The 27,866-nt window shown below is 36.9% G+C and overlaps 3 protein-coding genes across 3 annotated transcripts; 2 read left to right on the forward strand and 1 right to left on the reverse strand.

Annotated features, from left to right (window-relative positions):
• Nucleotides 1-16: 16 nt before the first annotated feature.
• EAE98_000583 (uncharacterized protein) lies at nucleotides 17-835 on the forward strand (the record flags this gene model as incomplete). The annotated part of the gene is made up of 3 exons (XM_038948201.1): nucleotides 17-159; nucleotides 214-507; nucleotides 601-835. 3 exons carry the CDS (start codon nucleotides 17-19, stop codon nucleotides 833-835), a joined length of 672 nt encoding a protein of 223 aa, XP_038815878.1.
• A 12,904-nt stretch (nucleotides 836-13,739) lies between these two features.
• Nucleotides 13,740-16,615, reverse strand: EAE98_000584 (uncharacterized protein). Its single transcript, XM_038948202.1, has 10 exons — nucleotides 16,009-16,615; nucleotides 15,828-15,872; nucleotides 15,617-15,712; nucleotides 15,452-15,559; nucleotides 15,110-15,347; nucleotides 14,930-15,023; nucleotides 14,617-14,834; nucleotides 14,410-14,517; nucleotides 14,135-14,305; nucleotides 13,740-13,936 (listed from the first exon to the last, which is right to left on the reverse strand). Exons 1-10 carry the CDS (start codon nucleotides 16,243-16,245, stop codon nucleotides 13,749-13,751), a joined length of 1,503 nt encoding a protein of 500 aa, XP_038815879.1. The 5' UTR covers nucleotides 16,246-16,615; the 3' UTR covers nucleotides 13,740-13,748.
• An 8,595-nt stretch (nucleotides 16,616-25,210) lies between these two features.
• EAE98_000585 (uncharacterized protein) lies at nucleotides 25,211-27,451 on the forward strand (the record flags this gene model as incomplete). The annotated part of the gene is made up of 4 exons (XM_038948203.1): nucleotides 25,211-25,369; nucleotides 25,440-25,497; nucleotides 25,599-26,305; nucleotides 26,486-27,451. 4 exons carry the CDS (start codon nucleotides 25,211-25,213, stop codon nucleotides 27,449-27,451), a joined length of 1,890 nt encoding a protein of 629 aa, XP_038815880.1.
• Between the last annotated feature and the right edge of the window lie 415 nt (nucleotides 27,452-27,866).

Consider the following 27,866-nt stretch of genomic DNA (forward strand, 5'->3'; position numbering starts at 1 on the left):
AACAGTTCAAGCAAGCATGCATTCCTCAGTAGTGCGCATCCAAAATGTCTTTGGATTCTTCACCACAGTGGCATTTGTCGTCGCGGCTTTGATCGCATGTACAGATATCATTTCGCCCCGGACGCCCAGTGCCAAAGTAGAAGTGAAAGATATCCAAGTGTACGTTCTCCCCTCCCTGTCTCTTTCTCTCCAATCCCAACTAACCCTCCCCAGTGTAAAAGGACGTCCACATTACTATTCCACGAAAAAAGAAGAATACGCACACATCCGCTTCTCCCTCAATGCAGACTTCTCCTCCCTCTTCAACTGGAACACTAAACAAGTCTTCGTCTATGTTTCTGCATCATGGCCTTCCAATTCTTCGGAACCTCAAGTGCTGAATAACGAAGCGGTTATCTGGGATACGATTATTACGAATCCGAGCGCGGATCATTTGCAGAATATTGGGTCGGCTGCGAGGAAGAAGTTGATTAAGAGCAGCAAGGGAAAGAGTATTGATCCTTCGAGGTTGGCTTTCTATTTTCATTTATCTTTGTTGGAGCTTTTTCTCTCCTGAAATATATGCAATAGAAGGGATGTACTGACAATCACCATCTACAGAGGCATATTGAAACTAAAAAATCAAAAAGCGAAATACCAAATCACGCAACCGGGTGGAAAACTCGCATCAACAGAAGGAGTCGTGTTGAAGGTTCATTATAATGTGCAGCCATGGGTTGGAGCACTTACTTGGACGCCTCAGATAGAGTTTTTGAGATGGAAAAAGGTTAAGGGGGGTGTGAGTAAGGTTTTTGGATTACCGGCTTTGAAGGAGAAGAAGAAGGCTGCAGAATAGGGGACTAAGTAGAGGGATGTTTGTTGTGATCTGGAGAGGAAAGTGGTTAATGAGATAATGGTTATGGAACCATTTTTCGAGGATGGTATTTATGTATTGTTATAGAATTGGACGGGAAGAATGCGAATGCAAAATATACTACGTTGGGTTTCGGCAATGAGCCATTGTTTTTCAGAAGTCATTGTGCTGGCTCCATTTGATATACCTTTCTATTGGGATATCTATCCTCATCATTGCTTCATTCTCCAGCGGGAACGACATGCTCCATTTATAATCTACCTTGCCAAATACCTACAAGTGCATGGAGTATTGGTATAGATCCACAACAATCATCAATTCCCCTTTTCTTCTTCTCCACGCCTGTTTATAAAAAGCATGAAGAGAGCGCATAAACGATTAGATTATACTTTAATCGAAAAAATGAACGATTGCCATGGAGGGGGCATTGTTTTTCTGACGGGGGGTTGAGGTTCGTGCGTGCAAATGAAGTTGTGTGATTCAAGGTGGGAATTTGAGGAGGAGGTGAGGGGGTGGAGGTGAGGGGGTGGTTTGGTGATGGTGATGGTGATGGTGATGGTGATGGTGATGGTGATGGTGATGGTGATGGTGATGGTGATGGTGATGGTGATGGTGATGGTGATGGTGATGGTGATGGTGATGGTGATGATAACAGTAACACCACTTGAATATTTGTCTGTGAGAAACGGGATTAACAACGATGACTGGCATCACTGGTATGTACATAGGTATCTAATAACAATCTCGATTAATCAATCTAATACTATCCAACTTCTTTTCTCTATTCTCTCCATCCTCTCCACTACAATACTAATCCACATTCCTTTCCCTAGAAAAAAAATCAGAAAAATACCACATAATTCTCCATCTCTATTTCGCCACTCTTTGACTCTTTATCAGCATTTCTTCTCTCGATAGAGCGCTATTGATATGGGTAAGAGATATATGTATGTTAATACTAGGGAATGATTTAAAGTTTAATATACTGTATGTTATTTTTATCTCGGGAGTTATATTTGATAGAATTTGTAGGGGTTATGAGGAAGACGGTGGTGGGGAGAGAGATGGTGGGGCTGGTGGGAAGGGGATAGGATGGGGATGGGGATGGAGCGTGAAGATTGAAGATTGGATGGTGTGGGATTGGAGATGTGGAATTTGGAATAGTGGAATGGATGGAGTGGATGGAATGGATGGTAGAGCTGTAAGGGTAAGGGGATATGGGAAGATGTGGTTAAAGGACTGAGGTTAGTTGGCGGGACGATAGTAATATATTATGTGAGCTAGAGGGGAGAGTATAGATAGGTTTGAGAATAGAGGGAGGTGTGGAGAGTTGTTTTTGTATATTGTAGTTTAATGTTATTTTTTTTCATGGTTGTTCTAAAAAGTAAAAGGTTTTGAAGTGAATAATCATAGTAATACCGTATCTATGCTGTATAGGTACCTAACATTGCGATATAAAAAAGTCTGGTTGTTCAAGACTTTCGAATCACAGCTCTTTACGCGCATAAGAACTTGAGTCGATGGTTCTGGGTTGCGAATAGCTGTTTGAGTTATTGGAATGAGTTTTTATATGTATAGTATGGCAATATGTTTTGAGTTTTTGAGAGTTTGAAAGAGAAACTCGCTAGGTTTGGGATGCTATTTCTGGGTTACGGTGTTTGCTGTGAGCGGCAGTGATTGAATGAAATGATGAAAAGGGGTTATGATGATGATAATGAGAAGAGAATGACAATGAGAAAGTGAATAACGGTGAAAGTCTACTATTAACTGCGAAGGTCTACTATTAATTTCATACAGAATTCTATTTTCGTGACTGCATTCTGCTTCGTTTTTCTAAGAAGATCACCCCTCAAATGTTGGTGTACCGAGTCATAGGAGTGAATTGTAATGCGCTGAGGGATTGTGGAGAGAAGGAATGGACAGGGGGGGTGTCGTTTATATATTTTGGAAGTTTTTAGGGGAGGTGAAGAAGAGCAAGATTGTGGTATGATGTTCATGAGAGAAGCTCTATTAATTCAGCATCTTATAGTGAATCGAATTCTCTGTATGGCTTTCGGGTTTGATTATAGTGGAGTAGATGAAGTGTTCTCGGAGTGTGAGATTAAGTAAGTGAGGAGATGAAGACATTCACATCTTTTGCTAAGGCTGGTGTAGATTCAGAACTAGATGTGACTATAAAATGTTCCAAAATCTGAGGAAGTTCGGGTTCAACATCTGTTGGACAAGTTGTGGTCTAAAGATGAGAGGATACTAAGGCCGATTTGAATCATTTGGCACAAACCCCAAAAATAGAATTTTGTTTAAACTAAAAATATATTTAGTATTTAGATATATATAAATAAAAATCAATATCACCTACTACCATACTATCTACATAATTCTCTACCCCTCCTCCCTTTAGATTTTATTAAATCTAGTATATTATTCTTTTATAAACTTTAGATTTTCTCCTATTTTTTCTTACTTATTATATTCAATTCTATTTATACAATTATAATAGTTTAATTTCAATTTATATTAATTTGATATAAAAAGTTAATTTATAAATAATATAATAATAAATATAATATTAATAATATCAAATAATTACTTTTCTTTGAATTTGATATTAAAATTATAGTTAAAACTATAAACAAATATTTTAATACTTGAAAATTAATTCGAAAATCTAAAATCGATTATAACAACTTTATAATAAGAAATCAAATTATAATATTTTTTACTTTATTATTTAATAATCAAGAGATAAAAGTAGCTTTCAAAGCTAAAGAGTATAACATTTCTATAAATTATATTAAAAGCATATATTTATTATTAGGATTTAAAAAAAAGCTTATATTCGAAGAACAATATAAACAAGATTAACAACTTTTCAATATTTTAAAAAATAATATCGAGCTAGAATATATTCAAGGTTATAATAAAAGGTTATTATATATCTATTTTCGAAGAAAGGAGAAATTTGTTTCAAAATATAATACTATTTCTTTTATTCAAAACTTCAAAATATTTTTATATTAATATTTTATACTTGTTTTAGAAATATATTATTCGATATACTACAAGTTATAAACCCTAAAGGAATCCTCCAATATACTAAAAAACTTCAATCTATTTGTAAAAAGTATTAAGTCCCCAGCCCAAACTTTTTCTAATTCATTAATGGATATGATAAATTTACTATTATTGGGATTGAGATTTATATATATATTAATACATATTTATAATTTATTATATGGATATATATAAAAATAATTAATAAATATTCTAAATCAATTATATATCAATATTTAATACAATATTCTAAGAGTAATATTATATCAAGATTTTTTAGAATAAATAAAGGGATAAAGCTTCTCCTTATAGCCAAAGCTTACTTTATATTCTCTTATAAAGTTGATAAGAATATAAAAAAGATTAAAGACTGTTTTTGGTTTAGAAAGAATACTAAAAATCAATATATTGAGAACTAATTGTCAGGGAGCGATCACCTGACAGGGTTTATATAGTAGATCCACTATTCCGAATATATTCGGAACACTCTACGCTTTTGTGGGTTAGTGGTAAAGTGGATCAACCCTAACATTGTGTTCTGAATACAAGGGTGCCTTATTCTGAGTCTCTTATTTGATAAATCTGAGCGAGGGTAATTGTACTTTGAATTCAATCTCAGTGATTGGTTTAGCTACAGCTGTATACATTTCTGGTATAATTCTATGTTTATAGATCTATATTTATAGAACCAGCTCCTTCCTGATTAATACATACCGGATGGGTCTGCACAAAACGGGGGTGAGTATCAGAGAGCGATTATCTGACAGGGTTTATATAGTAAATCCACTGTTCCGAATATATTCGGAACACTTCACGCTTTTGTGAGTTAATAGTAAAGTGAATCAACCCTAACACTAATAGCAAAAACTTCAAATATTATTATTATATCAATAATAAGTACATATCCCTATTTCTTATCTTTTTTATAAAGATACTTGAAAAATTTTCTTGATTTATTATATTTAATTTAATTTTTTTTAAATTTTTTTGTTTTTTTATTTATTGTATAATTAATTACTAATATTATCTAGAATTATTTTAACAAATTAATATAAAATAAATAATTTTATAAAGATTAGTATAGAAATCGGATTGTAATTCTTATAATTTATATTAAATGAATAAAAGAAGAAGTAGATGGATATATGGATATTTAGAATAATTATAATATTCGAAAGGATAAAAATCGGTTTTATTATATTATAGATAAACCTTTTATATTATATTAATACCTTTAAAAAGAGTATACAGATAAAGGAAAAGTGATATCATTTAAGTTTTGTAAAAAGCTTTTAGAAGATTATAAAATCTGGGGTATATTATCTATTATATTATAAGTTGTATATTTGATTAATTTTAAAGATATTGATAAATACCTCTTTTTAGATACTATTAAGTTCTATAAGGACTTTATTCAGAGTATTAGATATAATTTGAATATTATAAAATCAAGTAATAAAATAAAGTAAGGAGAGTTTATATATATATTAATATATTATTTTCTATATAAATATCTTTAAAGATATATTGATTCAAATTAAAAACCATTTTTATATAAATCTTTAATATCTAAAAATAATTATAATAAAATAATAGAAAGAAAAGGAGTTGTGAGTAAGATAGTATATAATAATCTAGTTTTTATATAAGTTTGAAGGCAATATAAAAAAGAAATTGTTTTAAATAAGGATATAAATCATTTAATTAGAAATAAATCTAAAATTGAGATTGGGAATAATGGAATATTAGATTGAGGTTGGACTAATCTAGGCTCAAAAATTTGATTTATTTATATATTTTATATTTCTCTTTTTATTATTATTTATACAATTGATTATTTTATTTATCTTTTATATATTCATAATAAATCAATCTTTGAATTAAGATTTCAAATAGATATCTTTTTATTTTATTAATAAGAAAAAACATTATATATCTATTAGTTTCTATATTTACTATAATATAAGTAATCTGAATATCAATATCGAGGTTATATCAATTTCTTCCAGTACCTTTATTATATTGAATTCAATTTTCACTTTTTTTAAATCTTATATAAAAAGCAAAAACAATTAATAAAAAGCTATTTTACTATTAGAATACATAATGAATATATCTTGGAATAATATATAATTAGGTAAATAAGTAATTAAATATATAAATCAATAAGAAAGAAAGAAAATAATAAAAAAGAAAGAGCTATATATTAAAAATAATATTATATATTTTAAAGATATAAGTTTGATAAAAAAATTAGGCTTAAAATTCAAAAACAAAAAGGGTATTTCTTAACTTGCTAATATTAAATTCACTATCAATATATCCTGGATTAAGATTATATATCTTTATTCTAATTTTAATACTATAAAAAATGATTTCAAAATATCCTTAAAATATATATTAATAGATTAATTATATTTTTTTGTTCTTTTTATAATTCTTTTTCTTATTTGAATTAATTAAAAGAATTAGATTATACAAAAATTAATAAATATATAAATAAATTTACATCAATTTTCGACAATTATTTATTCGACAATTTATATACCTAGTTACAAAACGAAATACTTTTTTTATTTATTAAAAATACTTATTAAACATAATTATAAAGATTTAATAAATATTAGTATTTTATTAATAATCCTAAAAAAATCCAATTCAATAGTTTATCAATAACTCTAATTAGATATAAGGTACTCGTAAATCATACTTTCCAAGATATTAATATATTATATAAATTCTTAGAAAATAAAAAGATTTTTAAAGAGAAAAGGGATTTTTATTCTATATTCCTTTTAATAGAGTAGGATATTATTAATTATAGCTTTTGAAAGATGAATAAGAATTTTTATATAATTAGATAATCTTCTAATTCAGATTTTCTAATTAAGTTTGAGTTAGATAATCTAAAAAGATTAATATCGAAATCCAAGCACCTTTTCATTCCTTTAATCAAAAGAGAACCTATCAATAATATCAAAATTAAGATTAAATCAATAAAAAAGTATTTAAAAAAAAAATTAAAATAATTCCTTTAAGAGGGAATATATTTGAAGTAAATAATGCTTAAGTGATTTAGGGTATATCTAAGAATATATCTAAATCTATATTTGATCATAATATCTCAAAAAGTATATCTTTAATTATATTACCTCCATTAGTGAGTTATATATTATTAATTGATTAATTAAATATATTAATTAATATAAAGAATATATAAATTATCAATACTTTATCTATTAATAATAAAAACTTTCCTTTTGATAAATTCGAACTTTCTCAATCTTTTTTTTAAAGTAATTTAATTAATACTACAAATAATATTTCAATATTTTAAATATTATGATATATTAGATCTAAAAACAATCCATTTAGGTATAGTTTTTATAAAGATTTAATTAATAAAAAAGCTGATAGGAAAAAATAAATATAAATAGAATAAAATTTGAGTATCCTTTTTCTTTATTAATTCAAAGTTATTTATTATAATTATTTAATTTCTTGTTTTATACAATCAATATTCTATATATTTAAATAATAATTGTAATCAAATTCTATTGTTTCTTGAATAAATATAAGGAAAAAGATTTACATTTCTTATACTTTTGTTTAAACTGATTTCAATCTTTTTTTAGAAAAAAAAATTTTAATTTTTATATTTGATATATATAATATATATATTAATAAGATATTAATAATAAATAATTCAAAACAAAAGATATTAATATTATTAATAAAAGCTTGTTCATAAATATATATTGATTATTTCTATTCTCAATATATTATACTATTCCTCATTATCAATCTCAATTATTTATCTTTTGTAGCTATTAATAGATTAATATAATTCAGAACAAATTATATATTTCCCAAAGCATATTGTCACACTCATTTTAAATATCTCTAGTAATACTATAAACTCGTCAGGATCTATATTATATACAATATATACTCTATTTTTGTTTTATCTTTTATAATTTATATATATATCTCGAAATTATTCTTTTAGCTTTATACAATCTATAAAAATACCTTTCTGTTTGATATACTTTTGATAGGGATATCGTTTTATAATACCCCTAAAAAAGAGATTAATAAATAATAAATAAATATTATAGAATTATATATATATCGAGATTAGATAATTAATATTTCAATAATACAAATATCATATAGGGGCTTACTCAGGCCGTTCTTGTTTCGAAGCTGTACCTTATGCTGAATCTTCTTCTCGAGAAGCTTTAGATAATCTATATACATAAAATAATACTTTAACTAAAAAAAGATTAATAAATAATATATTAGAGATAAATAGAGAATATTGTATAAATCTAAAAGAGTAATTAACATATCGATTTTTATCAACAAAGATTGGTTCGAAGAATATAGGCTTTATTGAGTCATCTCTATTCCCTGAATCTAGGGATAAAGAAATGGATTGGTAAGGAGGAGGATTATTAATAGGAATAAAACCAAAGACTATTTTATTAAATCGATTATACAACTTAATACTAGTATTTCGGAATTGATTCGAATATTTTTTATAAAATGATTAATAAATTCAATTGTTTATTTATATTAAGTATATTTATTTATTTTAAGGTTATATATACTAAGGGGATTATATAAGCTTTATAGGAGTGATAAAAAGTAAGATTTATTTTTATATTAAAATCTAAAATATAATAATATTACTGTTGTTATCGTTGTATTCAAAAAATGAAGATATACTATTGTTGATTGTTATAGTGATATACAAGGGAAACGCAATCTGTATGGTACAATTATTTTTTCCAAGATTTCTATGTACGCACTATACAAATTATAGAAAATTTTTTTGTGTAAAGTAGAATTCTATTTTTAGGGTTTGTGCCAAATGATTCAAATCGGCCTCAGTAGAGGAACTGACCAATTTGTGGTCAATGTTATTTTTAGGAGTAAATATAATCTGTGTTTCAAATTTTTGGACTGACTGTATAATATCGGGTATCAAGCGATTATATACCAGATGTCAATAGCGATCAGATATTTGAATGACGAAAGTTCAAATTATATATGACAATATTAAGATAAATTCAACAACAATCGAAAATGATAGAAAATCACTCAATATCCACATCCCATTACTCCTCATTCTAATGTCTATAATTCTGAGTATATTTCTCAATGGCTGCCTTTGCATATCTTAGATCCACAATGGTTGTCTGATATTTCCTTAGGGGTTGGGAATGTAGAAAGGTGAAGAGAGAGCAAGGATGGATAGGTATTTATACACATCTATCACGATCCCTTTTGAAAGAAGAAGCAATATACAGAAAGTCCCATATGATTATAGGGGCTCAAGATATTCAAAGAAAGATGAGAGTGAATTGCAAAATGGTCGAGTATTATTCCGTACATGACTCTAAGTTCCATAATCGAATCCTAGATACAAAAGCGCCCCTTTTTACACTTCAACATTTGTATGTCGAAAATTGATATATCACAAATGGGACTGTTCCTAAGGGCTCCAGCGATTCTTAGAATTGAAACGGATACCAAGATGGAATGTTTAGATAGTCAGTCAAGTCCTTGACATAGCATGTACGTATGAAGAATCAAATTTGTGCAACAACAGTAAATCCGTTTCATTATATCACTCGATGACAACGGCAGTCATATATCTCAATAGCGGTCAAATGAGAATATCAAAGAAAGCCAAACTCTGAAACCTTGAATTCTCATTGAATTCGTATCTGGATTATCCTTCAATCCACTGCTTTCGCTCTGATAGCTCAGCGATCGAAATCAATTCTTTCCGCCTGAAGTTGGTGGGAATCTTTGTTAGTGGAAGTTGAGAGGAAGAAGAAGGCAGACTATAGAGGTGGCTGATTATATAGCTTTGTTTTGAAGAAAGGAGTCTTCTGGGAGATAGGTTTTAACAAGTGAGATGCAGTGCCTTGATTGCGGTCAGTGTTGTAATTAGCATTTTCCGTATTTCAGTTACGCCCCACTTTAGTGGTACGTATTGATATTTATAATAATATTTCAGTAATTATTATTGAATTATATATCACTGAAAGTATTCCATATTTCAATAATATTGAATATCACTAACAATATACCGAAATACGGGAATTTGTATATTTCTATTCAAATATTATATATTTTGAATAATCTCTTTCCTTATTAGACTTAAAGTTAATCAAAATATATAATATTCGAATTAAAATATATAATATTCGAATCAAAATATATGAATTCCTATATTTTAGTATATCTTCAGTATAGCTCTGTTTGTATGATACGTACGGATGTGGATATGATTGGCTATTATACATACTAGCGTGCATATTATACTCTCTATATCAGCCACAGTAATGTTATTGTATATTAATTACAATACTGATTGCGGTATCTTGAAATACTTCAAGTGAGATTGGTAATAGTAGAGTTGTGTAAGTGAATAAGCATATAAATATCCAGATGTGACAACAAGGATGGTACTACATTCTCATTACTCCCCGTTAAAGATTCCATAATATAATGGACCTTATTTGATAAACTTTTGATCCTTCTTTTGGTGAAGAGGTATAGTGTTAAACCAAAACCCTGCTTCGAAACTCAAGGCTCGGCTCTTCAACTCACTAAAAGTGCATATGAATTCACTTTTCTTAGCAGATCGAGTAGTGATACTATTTTATGACTCTTGATACTCTCTTTCTCTTTTGATGAGAATATTCGACAACCAGTTAAACGAGTAGCGAGTGGTCCGAGACATTGAAGATTGTTGAGTGTCGGGATATCGATCATGTGATCTAAAAGAGGGCACTGTATTGCACTAGCGTATGTACTAGCGTGTGCACTAGCGCTAGCACTTCTACTATATCAAATACTAGCTTCCCATAGTTAATAATGATCAAGAACGAATACAACCACAATAGACTAAAGTACTATACACTTTATCAACCCCAAGTTGATACCAATATTGAGGCTGGCCAGTCGAAATCTCTTTTTACTTTTCAATTTTTCCTCGTTACTTCTCTTAAGACACAGAGGTGCTCAAAATTCATAGCTTGCGCGGCCCTTGGTAGTAGCTCTCTGCTGGGAAGCTATATAACAAAGAATAATGAAGTAGATGTTGTATTAAATAAATAATCAAGGATACATAAGATGAGAGAAGAATAGGTATTTGAATCGGTCTTTATGTTTGCTTTCAGTCTCTTTGGAAAGAAGGAGGAGTATTGCACAGCAAATATCTCGAGTAGGAAATATAGTAAGGACCAGATGGATTGTAGACGCAGTTTTATTCGGCAGGAGGTAAAAGGTATATTTGAGATGAGATGAAAGATTTATATAAAAAACGGAGGCGTTGTTTTTAAAAACAATGCCAAATATGACTCAATAATTTGGTGGGAAATCTTATGTCATTAGCGAATCCTAGTTTCAAGTAGGGGGAAGCTAAAATGGTGAAAAGCCGGCGCAAGCTAAGCGAGTAAAAACGCATTCTCTTGGATTGATTGACGTTGGATTAGGGGAGACTAACTAGGTACCGGAGTGAATTCAGCGCGTCATTGATGAGCTTGAGTTGTGGAAGATTCACCAATACCATCGCTTAGTATAGTTGACTCATTTGCTTGTTTCAGGATACATCGTAGTTGCAATAGGTCACTCTGTTACACTAACGCTATGATTTGTACACCATATACAAAATTAAGCGTACCTATGACTAAGACTATGTAGCCCTAGTACCTAGGTATGTATAAAAGCCCTCCTCTTTCGAAGCGTATAAAGTCTCGGTTTTGCCCATCAAATTACCTTCAATCATACATTCAAAATACAAATAAAAACTTCACCGCAAATCTGATCATAGCATAGCTTCCCGAAATGTTTTCACATACCGAAAGACTAACGTCTGAAGAATTCCAAATCCTAGAGCAGGAAAAGATTGTTGGTCCTTCTATTGACGGAAAGAGAAAAGTCTCTACTAGTCTATTGTGTAAGTTTTCCTAGCAATATCTCTTTTTCGAAGTCCACCAGTGGGTGCATGGATTGACGGAACACTTCCCAACTTTTGATGGTTCAAGCAAATTCGTTATTCAATTGTTTGATATCCCAATTCATGTTTTGATTGTTCAATATCTATTCAATAATTGTAAAAATTCCTAAAATATATTTGAAATATCAAGAGATATTTAGAAGTCCATTCGTCCAGTGTCCCATCAGTCAGTCTACTCACTGGTGGTCTCTTCCAGCTGAAACCTACCAGTTTCTAACACCAAACTATCTAGATCCTGATAATTGGAATGAGCCTGTCCGATATTCACCAAGTTCAACAAGCTCTGGGACTTCATTGCGCCTCTGCTACAAAAATTCAACAAACTTCGTAACTTTTGATCTTCCCGAATGTCTCGAATCTGTAGCTCTCATCGAGTATCTCGGATATACCAGAGCCAAAGCCGACGAAATCTTCGCAAGGTGGAGTGCGCGTCCAGATCCAGATTCTACTCCAAATTCGCTCGTAGAGTAAGTATCTCCACGGATTTTCACTCGTCACCAGTAGCCAAATATCCTTCTTATCCTAGGAGATAAATCCTTAGCGAGTGAACTCTACTAACCTCAATTCTCAGCTACACACTTTCCGAGCTTAAAAATCTCGATCAGCCACCTCTAGAAGAATATCTTGATCGACCTGCCGAAGCAATGCGTCGGCTGGGGATTTCGGAGGATACAATAACTCGAATTACAGATCCGAAGCATAAAGATATGTTTGAGATGGAACCGCTGGCTACTTGGTTGGAGAGGGGGATGCAGTCTCGGTTTGGGACGGTGATGAGGTATCTGGATATCTTGAAGGGAAAAAGTCGAAAGCTTTTGGATTGATGTGGATGTGAGGTTGGTGATGGAGAGGAGAGGAGAATGTTTAAAGTAATTATATACATTCTCTTATTTTAATTCAATAATCTAAATCTTGATATTTTCTCCATCCTAGCTCAGCATTCAAAGTCTGTATTTTTTCATCTCCAATCACCAATACAAATCCTTATACATCTCATCCCAAATCAGACATTCCAAACCCTTTACTCTTTCACTTTAATTTGATCATTCAAATCCATACATTCTCTAGTCCTCATTCCACAATCCAAACCCATACATTTTCTCCATCCCAATTCAAAACCTCCGTATTCTCTCATTCCTATATATATTTCCAAATCCTCCCTATCTTTTCAATCGTATTCAATAATCAAACCCACACACTTTCTCCATCCCAGCCAAACACTCAACGCTCCTTCATTCTGATAATTCTACAATATTTGAAAATCCCTATATTCTCTACTCTAACCCAATACTTCAAAATTTCTACATTCTCTTACTTCTATCCAAGTATCACAAATTCTTCTCTCCTTTCAATCTTATCTAATCATTCGAAATATTTATATACTCATATACTTATATACTTATACCCTATAAACACAATAAACTTTCTATAAAATAGAAATCAAAATCAAAATCAAAATAATAATAATAATAATAATAATAATAATAATAATAATAATAATAATAATAATAATAATATAAAAAGATTATTATAACTATTAATAAATGAATATATATATGAATAAGAATGATAAGAAAAAACCAGTATTCATATTGAGATGTATGTACCTATATGTATATATCCACAAACCCCCTCCCTTCCCTTCCTTAAAAAGAACCCTTAAAACTGTACTCCTTTTTCCGATTCCAAATCTCGCTAATCTCCTTCCCCACCTTTCCCTTTCCCTTTCCCTTTCTCCATTCCCCTTCCTCTCCCCTTCCTCTCCCCCTCCTCTCCCCTCCCCCAAACCCTCCAACCTCCAACCTACAACCCACAAACCCCACTCCCCACCAACCGCGCCCTCGGGTAAAAAATCCTCGGCGCACCCCCCACAATCTGCACCGCCAAACTTCCACTCCCATCCGTCGTATACGATCCACAAGTCAAGATTTCCGTGACCTGTAATGTTGCTGAGAATCCCGTTTGGGAAGTGGTGAGAGTGAGGTTGGACGCTTTGAGAGGAAGGGGGTGTTAGTTTGAGATTCTGTTTTGGGGGGAGAAGTGATATATGAATAGAGAGATGAGGTTGAATTGGAGGTTAGATCTTGATGAAAGGATAGAGAACAAGGAAGTGATGTGAGGGATATACAGTAGAGAATAATGCAACTGCATATAACTGAGTATGAAGATGAAAAGGAATAACGACATACCACTCCCCGAAGCCCCTAAATTACTAAACACCGCAATGATTTGTTTTCCCGTAAATCCCTTTCTCATCACAATCGTATGTGAATCGCTATAGACCGGATATGCTTTATATGTAAGATAGGTGGGATCTACATAGATTGCCTGGTTGCGGATTTGGTTTACGGATGCGATGACTATGGTTGTGAGTGGTGTTAATGGAATCGCTTGGTGAGATGAAGAGGAGGATCGGAAGGTGAGGTTGGGATTAGAGAAGGATAATTGGAAGGGATAAACTCACGCTTGTAGTATACTCCTGTTTGGGAATATGAATTTGAGTTCAGCCAGAGGGCTTCGCGGTTATTGGGCACGCCGTTTCCGGATAAATGTTGTTCTTGACCTTGGTATACTGTGAAAAAAATCCCACGGTTAGTTTTGTCTCTCAAGTTTCAAGATCGAAGATGCTTATTTTCTAGAAAAATGGGAAACGAAATAGGAGGGTACTTACTGATCGGTACCCCATCCGCTAGAATCGTAAAAGCAATCGCATTTTTCGCAAGCGCAGCATCGGATGTCAAAGAGGCAAAACGAGCTACATCGTGATTTTCGATAAAGGAACCGAGAAGCGTGGTGTCTGAACAGGTAGATTTCATCGTGTTGATTCCGTTTGCGAGGTTGGAGATGCTACCGGATGTGGATTGGAAAGCTTGGGTAATCCAGTAGTAGCTAAATGAAAGTTAGCGACGGCATTTTATGTAGCTCTCATAGAAAGAAAAAGAAGGAGTAAAGAGAGATCGAGGAGAATAATCTCGAAAACTTACGCAGGATAGTTAAGAACTCCATTCATGTAATTCTGGTAAGGACATGTATATGTCGGATCACCATTAAAGATTTCTCCAACAATATATACACCCGCTATATTCACCATTAGCTTGATCCTTCCGTCATTCTCCTTCTACTATTCCTCTTCCATTTTTAAACACAAATGAAAAACAACTCACCAGCACTTTGAAAGCTCGGGAAAAATCCCACTCCCGTCTGTTGCGCACTATCAACTCTCAACCCATCAATCGAATAATTCGCCACCAACTCTCCAATCCAGGAATTCCACTCTGCCTGTACATTTGCATCTTCTGTGCGCAGATCAGGGAGTGAGACGATGTCATCGCCTTCCCAGCAGACTTTGACGGAGGTGGCATTGTTATAGTCTATGAAACAGGGGGAATGGTAGTATGATTTCTGTTTGTGTTAGATTTGGAGAGTGTAGAGACTCCATAAAAGCATTTGGGGGTGTATCCGGGGAAAATCTTGAGGAAATGGATTCAAGGTAAGGAAGAACGCACAGAATTAAATGGAGTGTAGATACTATAATCCACACTCGATCCACTACCCATATATGCCATGTGATTTGTCACAACATCAACCATCAAATACATACCTCTAGCATGTAGCTATTTCAAAATTACATCAGCAAACCACTCTCAACATATATATCAGAGAATACTCACAGCAGCAGACAACGCTTTAAGATCTGCCGAAGTACCAAAATTGGGGTTTACTTGGTAAATATTTTGGGCCCAGTAGCCATGGTAACTTGAACCATCCTAATTCGTATGTTAACATATTTCCATGAACTACGAATTCAGGGACCGATTGAAACAACCATTCAGGCTTCCTCGAGTCCAAATCGGGAACGAGCAAAAGGTGATTAGAACATACCACACTATCTCCCTCGATATTTTTCACAATTGGGGAAATCCAAATCTATCAAGATTGTATCAGCATTATTCCACTAGCTTCCTATTTTGCCATCCCCTTCCCAATTCTCCTCTGCACATCCACTCCATCCCACTTCCATCCCACATACTCCCGCGATAAAAAAACCTCCAAAAAAACTCACAGCCGTAAACCCCATACTCTGAATATAATCCAACTTCGCCACAATCCCCTTCCACGTGCCTCCACAATACTCATTCACATTACACGCCGCAGTTGTCGATCCATCTGTGCGTGCAAAGCGATCTGTGACAACTTGGTAGATAGATTGCGCGCGCCAATTTGCGGCGGAGAGGGCGGTGATGGGAGATAGATTGAGGGAGAGGAGGAGGAGATGCTGGAGGAAGATGATGGGTTTCATGGTGAGATGAGAGAGGAGAGGAGGGGGATAAAGGTCGGTATCCTATGGGATTGAATGGATGTGATGGGATGCGAGTCTGATATAAAAATCTCTCTCTCTCTCACACACAAACAGAATAGAATCGAATCCAGAATCCCGGAGCGGAGACGGAGCAGAGACGGAGCTAAGAGAAGAAGAAGAAAAAAAAATCGATATTGGTAATCCTGAGACAAAAAAAGTGAAACACAAATCCCTGTTGGGAAAATGAACTGAAAGTCAAAAAAAGCACACATCACTCGAAGAATTGCTGTCATACTTATACCCTCAAACACTCACACTCATGCAGTTGACTATTAAGTGCATATGAATGTACCCCGAGTCTGGATATATTCATGTGTACCTGGGTATGCGTCTGTATGTATGTATGTATGTATGTATGTATGTATATACCCGTCCCGTTCTCGAAGTGGCATAGTAGAAAATTCAAAGCGATGAAAAGACATGCGAGCACGAGAGATTTTTCTCACGGGAAGAGCATTCAAGGATAGGATGGTCGATATTATCGGCTGATTAACCCAAGCGTGTTGGGTCATGTCGAAGAATGAGAATAGGTACTTACCACGTTGTCATGAATCATGATAGATAGAAAGGAAGTTTCAAGTCAGTCATTATCTTGCTGATTTTTCCACGTGAGAGCGGTTTTATTTAAACTCAAATCAATCCGATGCGCGCGCAGGAAGTTAGAGTTTCGATAAGATCCATATCATCAATCAAATACCTAGACTTTGCGAACCGTTGGGAAAGAACGTATAAACTTCGGTTTACATGGCCATGCCTGGTCAATGTTAATTTCGATCAAATTAACAATAATATATATCAATCATATCATTATGATTATCATTATCATTATCACTATCATTGCAAAGTATCCATCCTCCCATCATCCATCCGATCCGTGAAAGCACATGATGATTATTGAAGACTTCTTCAATTGCCCCATCCAACCTTTGGATTCTTTCCATTCATTGTATTCGGTCCTTTCCATCTCAGGATTCATCTCAGGATTCATCATCACTCTTATCATCACGACGGATCAAGTTAAAGCCATAAAATCCTAGGTAGTTGAGTCTCCCATGCCGTCCAAAATCCATCGCACACCCCGCAACTCCCGAGGAAGAAAAGAGAGGGATGCACCCCACAATGGCGGGGTAACAGCCAAAAACAAAAATCAGATGTCAAAATGTAGTGTAAGTGTAATAAGTGTAAGTGTAGTGTAGACTTGGACATTTCCAAAAAGAACCATCTATCTGCATTGTATTCGCACTCGTGATCAAACATTTTCATTCATTGATTTCAATTGATTAAATATCTATTTCTTCTCTTCTCTTCTCTTATCTTATCTAATTCTCAATTCTCAGTTCACAATTCTTACCTCTCAAAATCAAATCAATTGAACATAAACATAATTCTCAACCCAAATTCCTTATCCATCCCGGCTCCCCCCCCCCCCAAAATCACAAAATGCCGAGGACAAATTCCCTTCCGCACCTTCCGAAAGAAGGTTTTTACGCCGCATCTTCAAACCATCCGATCCAGATCGATCATCAGTAACTGCAGATGAAAGAGGGAAAAATCACTTGGGTCTCCGAAACGGACCGAATAAACGTGGTCCATCTCCCATGACTTTCTCCCTAACATCTGCAGCATGCGCACGATGGTACCTGATCACCCGGATCATAAACCACGTGCTTTGAACCGCGTCGGAAAAGAATTTCCGTCTATGCGCTGCAATCAGGACTTGGTTACATTGGAAGAGTCTATATTGATTGTTCCTTTGGTCCAGGATTTTAAAAACGGAATTTGAATTCATCGTCGGGATAAATCGTCGCGACTTTTGAACTTTGAACGGTGCGAAGGAACGAACTTGGTTATCCCTCTCGATGAATTTTTTACTCGCCCTCACTCTCAAAAATAAGATGTGAAGGAAAATAGGTATGTAGATAACCTTGGAAGTCGAGAACAAAAAAACTTGTCATGCCAAACTTCAGCACAAAAAAACAAAGTGAAATGTAGTAAAAAAAACAATTCACAAACCCACAAAAGTACAAATACTCAAAGATAGAGATCCGACAAAATTTCACATCTCATAAACTCTCCATCGAAGCTTAGAAAGAATGGAGATCTTTGGAGAGAGATGCTCTATCATCTCAATGGGATTGATACACATCGAGAAAACATATTCTCAATCATCTCTTCTCCTCTTCAATCGCAGTACATCTATTCCTTGTATAGACATTGGAGTTTCGGTAATCGTTTTACTATCCTCGCAACAGTATCTTCCATCTATGCTACTTAGCAATTGTACGATGCGATACCATAGAAAGGATATCATATCTGTACCTGTATTTTCCGGCATTCCATCCATCCATCCATCCATCCATCCATCCATCCATCCATCCATCCATCCATCCATCCATCCATCCATCCATCCATCCATCCAGACAGGACTGAAGTATCTAGCTACCTACCTACCTACCTACCCACCTCACCAAATGAAAATAAATAGATACTTTACCTACCTACTCATACCTCTATTCTTCATCTCTCATCGCACACCACACACCACACATCACCCATCTTGCACCCTAAAATCCCACCGCTTTCCACCTACAAAAACACACCACACACACCCTCCCACGAGAAGAAACCGGATACACCTATCAAACATCGCTCATCCCATCATCCTCCTCTCCTCTCCTCTCCTCTCCTCTCCTCTCCCTCCTCTCCTCTCCTCTCCTCTCCTCTCCTCTCCTCTCCTCTCCTCTCCTCTCCTCTCCCTCCTCTCCTCTCCTCTCCCTCCTCTCCTCTCCTCTCCCTCCTCTCCTCTCCTCTCCATTTCCCCCAAAACAACCAACCCACAAAAGAAAATCCAATCCAATCCCCTACAAACCTCACCATTCCCCGAAACTCCCCGCTTCCCCTGCCATCTTCTTTCTCTCCCCATACAATTAGCCAGCGTAACTTCCTTCCATCTCGATATAACTCGCACTTTCATTACATAACCCTCATTCATCAACTCCACTCCCTAATTTCCACACACCAACCAATCTCCCCATTCCAACTCCATCACACATCCTCATCCAGCACCTCCATTCCCATCTTCACACAACCCCATACCTACTATACACTACCATCCATATCCATCCATATCTTTATTGCACATCGCATCATTCACCCACCCTTCTCCACATAACCTCTATTAATTATTAAAATGCGCTTTATTACACATCGCACCATTCACCTACCTCTATGCACCAAGCTTCCCATCTGCTTGACTGAGTGATATATACACATCCACATGTATAATCATCGCAGCGCTCACTATACTATCTACTAGATGTGCATCGCTCGCCGGATACTGATATTGAATATCATCTCATACCAAATCATGCACGTCACTCGATGCAACCTCCACCTCTTTCCCGCTACGATGCTACTGCATCATAGAAACAATTTTTTGAATGAAGCTTTAAAGAAAACCTCTCGTAGCAGAGCAAATCCAGACTCGAAATCAATTAATCCCAGGCTACTAATCTCCAACATTTCGCGCGCTGGTGCGAAATGGTGAAGGGGAGAATGTATATCGCCAAATTGTACACAAGGCTGAGTAGGTATTTATACCAGATAATTCTGGAGATGGGAAATAGATAGATATAAGTATTGAATTGAATTGCATTGAAATGAATTGACAGGGAGAGCGAAAGCTTAATGTGTGCGTTATCTTTCTTCATCTCAGGCGCTTTAGCCGACAAACCTACTCACCATAAGGATATGCCGCCTGCAATAAAACCCAACATAATAGCAAAGTCAAAGTAACTTAAAGCTCTGAAATAACCAGAGCAGCGAAGCCATAAATAAACTTAACACATCCAAACTAGCAATCAGCATATCGGCCCCCGAACTCACAATCAAGAATTCCGTTAAGATTACCAAAGCAATAAAACGCGCAACAAGCTAATCCATGAAACACCTCCAATCCAACATCCCCAAAACCCAACCCATTGACGAATCAAAACACAGCAGCTTTTCGTATTCCGGCAGCCGCCCATTTTTATCCGGAAGCTTGGGATGCCCAGTGCAAGCGTGCAAGGATGATCCAAGCACGAATGTTTTAGGTATTGAGAGGTTCGTTGGAGAGGGAAAACAACCGAGATAGTGAACCCCTGGTTCCTGTATCAACGTTGAGGTCGTTCATGGGTTACTTGGATAGATGAGGCTGGTGGGTGGTGCTTTGAGTTGAAGACTTGTGGTAGAGAGTTGAATTGTCAGCGCTTCGTCTATGCCACATGCATGGATTTTGGTGTTGCAGAAATCGATGGATCGCAACTCTTTCAGGGCTTTAATTTGTGAACGTTGCTTTGGAGAGATAATGTGATGGTCCAAGTAGACTCTATCGAAAATGTGAGCACATGTACTAATCTCAGAGTTTCGGTGTACCGTTATTCTTTGAATATGGTGCTGGATCTGGATATGTTTGTGATTCAGTTGTGCGAAAATCAATATCCATCTTCGTGAATATCTTGGGTGCGTAATTCTCATACTGAGAAAGGTTGATGGTGCTAAAAATGTGTATGCCGCACACAGAATGAAGAGTAAATAAAACGAAAAAGAGAACACTGCATTAACATTCATGACACGAACCATATCGGGTACTGCTCCTCACTGAATTGCAAAGCACTTGACTTGAAATCCAGACTTCCCTTGAACAGATGTTTCCAGATCATGGATCTAGTACGAAGTAACGCAAACACTCGATTGCTGAATTAAATGGGTTGCAAATGAGAAATTAAGGATGATGAACAAGAGAAGTATCAGAATCCCAATCCATCACCATCATCCGTAAAGCACGGCGTCTCCGAACCATTGATATCTATGTTGCAAAAGAATCAAAACCAATATCGCATAGGTGATACTATCACCATGCAGATATCCTTAGGAAGATACGTGCACTCTCCATCGACTGGTAGAAAGGAATCCAAAAATCTCGGAGGAATTGGATGGTGATAAGACTACTACACAATCACCACTGACTCGTAAGCTTGTATTTATCACACCAATACTCTATACTTCGAAGCTGCATCTTTGATTGGACAATGGCGAGTAAAATCATCGGAATCGATGCTGTAAAGATGATGCCAAGGTAATTCATGTAATCGCTTGGGTTGAAATACAGTATGGTGACGTGATTGATGGTGGTGATATTCATTCGTTGTGTTTCGGCCAAGTGACTGAACAGGCGCTTTCCATATTCTTGGTTTGACGCTTTTATTGGTGACCGGAATCATCAGTGATAAGAATAGAATGACGAAATTCCAAATTAGTCGTTTTTGAAGTCAGTGATCAGTGACTCTGGAGGAAACAAAGTCCAAGTCAAGATCAAAATCAAAATCTCACTGTCAGATCCAATCGTGAGCTTTGAGGCATGAGGCATGAGCATGAAAGGTTCATCGAAACATGATGTCTGCGGAAACCGGTGCGAACCCGAACTGATGGTAACATTAACAAAAAGGACAAATCGAGAATCTACTAGGGAGTCAGGGGGTCTAAATATCATGTAGGCAATTCCATTTTCATCATAAATTTGGTCCAACTGTCACATAAGATTTCCCCTCAAAAAATATGTGTGGAACGGCGGCTATCGCGTCAAGGTTCATTTTTATACTTTCGTTTGTTCTTCCCTTGATCAAATCTCCGAGCCGATTTTGGATGCCGTATTCTGCAAATCGAAATATGTGATGATCCGTTTGGTGATCTCAGACCTATCGAATCCTTCAAGATATGGTGGCAACGAACGAATCGCGGTCACAAGAAAGAATCCAAGGGGATCTCTCAATCGCCAGCCATTTTTTAATTTTCCTTCAAAAGAGGCATTATCAAGTCATTATCGGGACCAACGTTTTGAGATAAATAATCCCGTTATGGTTATGAACAAGTGGCGGTGGATTACAACGGGCTTGAATGGTGATCATGCTGAGTATAGTGGCACTGTGGTTCCTAATCGTATGAGAATGGGATGGAAAACTTATGGACCCCCACGATGATGTACTGTTGAATGGATAGGGGCTTCAACAGATCTTAATAAATTGAATTGCATTGCGTTGGACATTTCCCTTGGGTAATATTACCCTTTGCGTTACCGCTTGTTTTGAGCATTTGATATGTTGTCCTTTCCGATTTTCTAATTACCCATTGGTTCATCACATCTTGTTGGTTGATATGATGACTATTTGGTGAACCCGGATGGAGCCCGGGTATTCAAATATGATGATGAGGTTGTACAGGTACGGTACCGGTATGGGTTTCTGTTTGAAAGACGGTGTACCAGTTGCGTATTTTGGGTTCATTTTGGATGCAGTGGAACATCTCAGCTGAGTAATCAACGGCAGCCAAGCAGGATGGAAAGCCGTTGTAATTCATCAATTGGGCAAGCATGGGAAACCGATTGGTTGTAGGAGAATGAAAGGACCGACAGCGGTGGATGATGATAGAGGTGACTCGTGGCATCGTGGCTTTCACGCAGTGTATCGTGTTTACCACGGGTTGTACAACTACTTCAATGAAATTCCACTCTCACACAGATAGAAATGAGAAGTGCACAGGAGAAAGCTTCCGTCGCCCTGGCGGCCCCCTTGGTGATACTTTGTAGAACTGTGGATCCCCTTTTTGTTCCCGATGCTACGAGAAAAAGATATGGGTCAATTCCAGAGAAGTGGATTGAAAAAATCATCTGATCGATGCCGGTATATTGGATATTCCCATGTAAATATGGTTCCAAGCTTTACTACTCTGTACTCTGTGAATTTGGGTCAAAGTGTTGAAGATATCTGACCGGTGAATCGGAAGAAGGTAAAGGTAGCATGTATCTCGAGGTACCATACTTTGCAACTGGGTGGTAACTCGCTGGCAACGGGTTGGTACCTGGTCTGGTCTCTTATGTGGTAAAGTTATGACTCGGTAGAGATGAGCCCCCTGGGGATGATGTTTGGAACAAAAAGAAGATGTATATGTGAGACAAGGACCCATACTCTGTACAGTTTTGACAGAAATCAATAAAGATATATTTACTTATCCTCTCACGCCCCCTGGTCCGTGATTTAGAAGACCGGATAGAAGAACCGTGCAAAAAGCATAGTATGGTACCTACATACCTAGGAGGTTAGAAGAGCCAACGAGGTATCGAAGTCGTGGTAACGGTAGCTACGGAAGACTCACCGATCAATTCTTTAGGGCTAGAATAGCCGGGAAACTCAACCCTTTTTCCTCGCCTTCCCCATACTTTTTCAAGTGAAACTGACAGACAGGGAGATGGAGGAGGAGTCAGAATTGACACTTTCTAGAAGACGCATCTGAATCATTTTATATCCCATTTTGATTGACAGGTACAAACGAATCCGTTATCGACTGAGCCTGATTAGGTAAGTGCCAGTCCAGTATCAATACCAAGGTGCAGAGCACTAGGGAGGTGTTGTTGTTGACATACATGATATACTCAAGTAGGTAATGATCGATGGCAGCTAGCATGATTGGGTTAGAATGACGGACACTAGAGAGGAAATGATACCTAGGTAAGGAAGGGTAGGTGAGTGGAAGTGGAAGTGGAAGTATAAGTGCAGAGTATATTTTCCAAACCCTCTTTCGATGAGCAACTGGTGAACTGCTAGGTATAGTACAGGTACTAGACATTGCGATTTTCATCCGTCCGGAAGCTATGAATAATAAGAATGTACCATGTAGAGGGCGATATCTGGCTCGGAACGGGTTGCTGAATGAACAAATAAGCTTCACACTACTACTACGACACACTCCGTGTATTGTATGTACGTATGTATGGGGAGGGTTACCGCTGGGCCGGCGTAGAAAGATAGACCTCAACTATCCTTTGTAGGTATTAGAGATGAAGTCAGGAATCATCTAAAACCCTGAGGTCATCACTAACTAACACAAGAAGTAAATATCCCCCCAAAGGATCAAGGGCCAATCCGGACGTCCCTGAACTCTTACTTGTGTTAAGGCGCGATATAAAAAGTAAACTTTGCCTGCTAGGTAGGTGGGTAGTAAGAGGATGTCATTACTCACGATATGTACGAGTACACAATTGAATGTATGGAGGAGGAGTAGGCGTGATGAATGTAGTGATGATATTCGACTGCTACCAACGTGAGTATCTCTCTATACCTATCTGAGTACATGAATGATTAATTGCTCTTGTTAAATATATATGTGTATGTGGATGTGTACTTATCTGGGTAGCTGTGTATATACCTATGTATATTATATAAATAATTAATCTGTAATGTGATGAATGTCGTACGCAATATTCTTTTTTTGATTTAATATACAAGCAAAGTGTAATTTGAGTTGTCTATATATTTACATTCATATTAAAAATACAATATTGATTATTTATTATTTATTAATACTTAATACTTAATATTCAATAATATTTATACATCTCATCCTCTCTTCTTTCACTCTTCACTCCATATTATAATCCCAAAGCTCCTCTTCACTGACAAGACTCTTCTTTTCTCGTCCCGCTAAAATAATAATAATAATAAATGTTCCCTGCCCGTCAAATTTCCAACTCGCTGTTTACCGTTTACCACAAGATTTTTTAGCTCCACATCCTCCTTTCCCTCTTTTCTCCAATTCTCAACCAACCTTCCTTTCCCGAAGGTTAGATATTGAATACCTAAGGTTAAAGCACATATCTGGAAACTTTTCTCTTCGTTCTTAATCTGGTTGCCGAGTACCTCTTCTCCTCTTCACCTCTTCACCTCTACACCTCTTCCTTACCCTCCTATTCGTTTTTCGGAGGTCCCATCGATTACATCAACTACCCCCCTCCCCCCAACAACTCATCTCTCAATTCGGAAGAATAGTTCAATTCCTATACTTCGCACACTTTTAAAGCTTCCAAAAAAAAATGTCGACAGCTATTCAAGGCCAGCAAGGCAACTTAGATCGATATGTTGTCATTCACGTTGCTACCACTTGCGATGAACATGGCGTTTACGTTACCAAAGATTCCGCTGAGGTGATAGAGCTTGGGTGGATTTTACTCGACGCAAAAACTTGTGACGAGGTGAGTTTTCATCCTAATTTAGCTTCCAACTATCTGCCGAAGTCAACTTGCTAATCAAGAAATTTCCCAGCTTCACCGAGAGAGTGTTCTTGTTAAGCCCATCAACACTCCAATCACTCCTCTATGTAGTAAGTGCCGAACGGAACCATCTTATCAGATACGGACCTCAATCCTTCAGGACGATCTTGATACCGATCCTTCCGAATATTGGCTAACGAAATATCTACAGCGAGCTTGACTACTCTTACTTGGGAACATGTCCGTACTGCAGGTACCTTCCGCGATGCGATCAACCGATTCGATACGTTTGCTGCCGAGCACCTCACATCTCAAAATTTAGACTTCTCTTTTGTTACACTTGATTCATGGGATCTTCGAGTCCAGCTTCCCCGCGAAGCTCGTGACAAAGCTGTTGTGCTGCCTCCGTATTTACAACATTCTAGAACTTTTGACCTTCGAACTGAGTACCAAAGATGGCAACAGCATCACCCTGAATCTCTGCCATTCGGTCCATCCATGCTTTCAAATATCTGCGCTGCGTTGGAAGTCGAACCTGTTCAAGCTAGTGCTCCAATCAAGCACAACCTCCCATTCCACCTCCAAGCTTTGGCCCCGGCCTCCCCTCGTCGTGCAATGGAAGAAGCGGTTACACTTGCTAGAGTCCTCAGAGGGTTGATTCGCAAGTCACAACCTCCCCATGAACATCCTGATGTTCTTACCAGACCTATGGATGCCCGTGCTGATGTTAGAGCTTTTCTTTCGGAACGCAGCAAAGTTCTTCACATGGCAGGACTTCCCCATGATACCACTCAATCTGAGCTCGAGAGCTGGTTCACCCAATTCGGTGGTCGCCCCATTGCTTTCTGGACGCTCCGAACCCCAGATCAGCACAAACCTACTGGTTCTGGATTCGCAGTATTTTCATCCCATGAAGAGGTCAGCCAAAATTCCCCCACTCATCTTTTCCTATTTTGTGTGTTGTGCCACGAACATCAAATCGTGGTTTCCGCTTCTTATGAATTCATTCTTTTACTTTACGATAAATTGCTTAGTCTCTCTGTTGCTTCACTTATCAAATTTTTTAACATTCGTGGTCATTCTCTAACACAATTTCAGGCCGCTGAAAGTCTCTGCATGAATGGACGAGCTCTCAATGAGAAAGCTATCGAGGTTTCACCATCTTCAAGTCGCGTTCTTGACCGTGCTGCAGAAATTCTTACTCCTTTCCCACCTAGCAAGAACAGACCTCGCCCTGGAGACTGGACATGTCCATCATGTGGTTTCTCTAACTTCCAGCGTAGAACTGCTTGTTTCCGATGCTCATTCCCAGCCATGGGTGGTGGCCCAGCTGCTGAGATGGGTGGTGGATATGGTGGTGGTGGTGGTGGTTACGGCTATGGTCCACCAGCAATGATGCCCCCTCCACAACACATGGGTCATCACGGAGGTATGGGAGGTGGCCACGGAGGTGGAAGGATGGGTGGTAGTGGTGGCGTTGTTCCTTTCCGTGCCGGTGATTGGAAGTGCGGATCTGAAGGGTGTGGTTACCACAACTTTGCCAAGAATGTCAGCTGTTTAAGATGTGGCGCAAGTCGTGCTGGTGCCGCTGTCGTTGCCGATTCTGGTTATCCTTCCCCAATGGATGCTGCGAACAACTATAGCATGGGTTCCAACTCCATGGCTGGTACACCTGGTCCAGGTCCTTTTGCCTCAGCTGCTGGTGGCTTCGGTCCATCCGGTGGTTATGGTGGTCAACACTTTGGTGGCCCACCTAGCACTTATGCTCTTCCATCCGGTCTTGGCGCACCAACTGGCTCATACCCCTCATTGAATACTCACTTCGGACCTGCAACTGGTGTTCACTCTGCCGGCGCAGGAGGATTTGATAGCCGATCTGCAGAGGCAGCATTCCAATCAGCCAGCAATGGTCCAGCATCCGCAGGGCCTTCGAACAATTTCTATGCTAACCAAGGTGAAAGTGATCCATTCGCTTTCCTTTCATCTGGAATCAACAACTTGTCTATGGGTAGCGGTGATGCTCGTCAAAATGGTGCTGCTGCTCCAAGCAAATCTCCAGCTTAAGGCGTTCTTGGTCTTTGCGCTCATCCTTTTTCCATTTATACGTTTCGACTATCTCTTCTGTGACTATATTTCAGGATGGCTTTGGGGTTTGAATGAAAGATAGACATTTATCGGTCGGGGCTTTGTGGATTTGTTACAATGGTTTATAAGGTGGATTTAGCGCATACATGGGTGGTTGGGATGGGTAGTCGGTTGGATCGGTAGCGGTATAAAGAAAATGGCAGGGAAAATTTATATGATGTGGAAAATTGACATGGAACAAAGTTTGGAGGGCGGAGTTCTTTTAATGCGGAAGGTGGATTCTGACTTCAGGGCTGCAAAGGGAAAGCGAGCAAATGGAAACGGATCGAAATATGCTTGATGGTGTATAAAGGGACGATTTCGACTTGAATCGGTTGGTTCTTGGCTTGGTGCA

This window comes from Botrytis deweyae (assembly GCF_014898535.1).
Source record: "Botrytis deweyae strain B1 chromosome Unknown BDEW_001, whole genome shotgun sequence".
Lineage (NCBI taxonomy): Eukaryota > Fungi > Ascomycota > Leotiomycetes > Helotiales > Sclerotiniaceae > Botrytis > Botrytis deweyae.

Bases quoted from the DNA above. Each gene is read 5' to 3' on its own strand.
- EAE98_000584 (XM_038948202.1), bottom strand. From the start codon at position 16,245: ATGAAACCCATCATCTTCCTCCAGCATCTCCTCCTCCTCTCCCTCAAT. The intron at 15,560-15,616 runs GTGAGTATTCTC...ATTTTGAAATAG, and splicing joins TTAAAGCGTTGTCTGCTGCT to CTACATGCTAGAGGTATGTA. The intron at 14,518-14,616 runs GTAAGTACCCTC...TTTTTTTCACAG, and splicing joins AGCGGATGGGGTACCGATCA to TATACCAAGGTCAAGAACAA.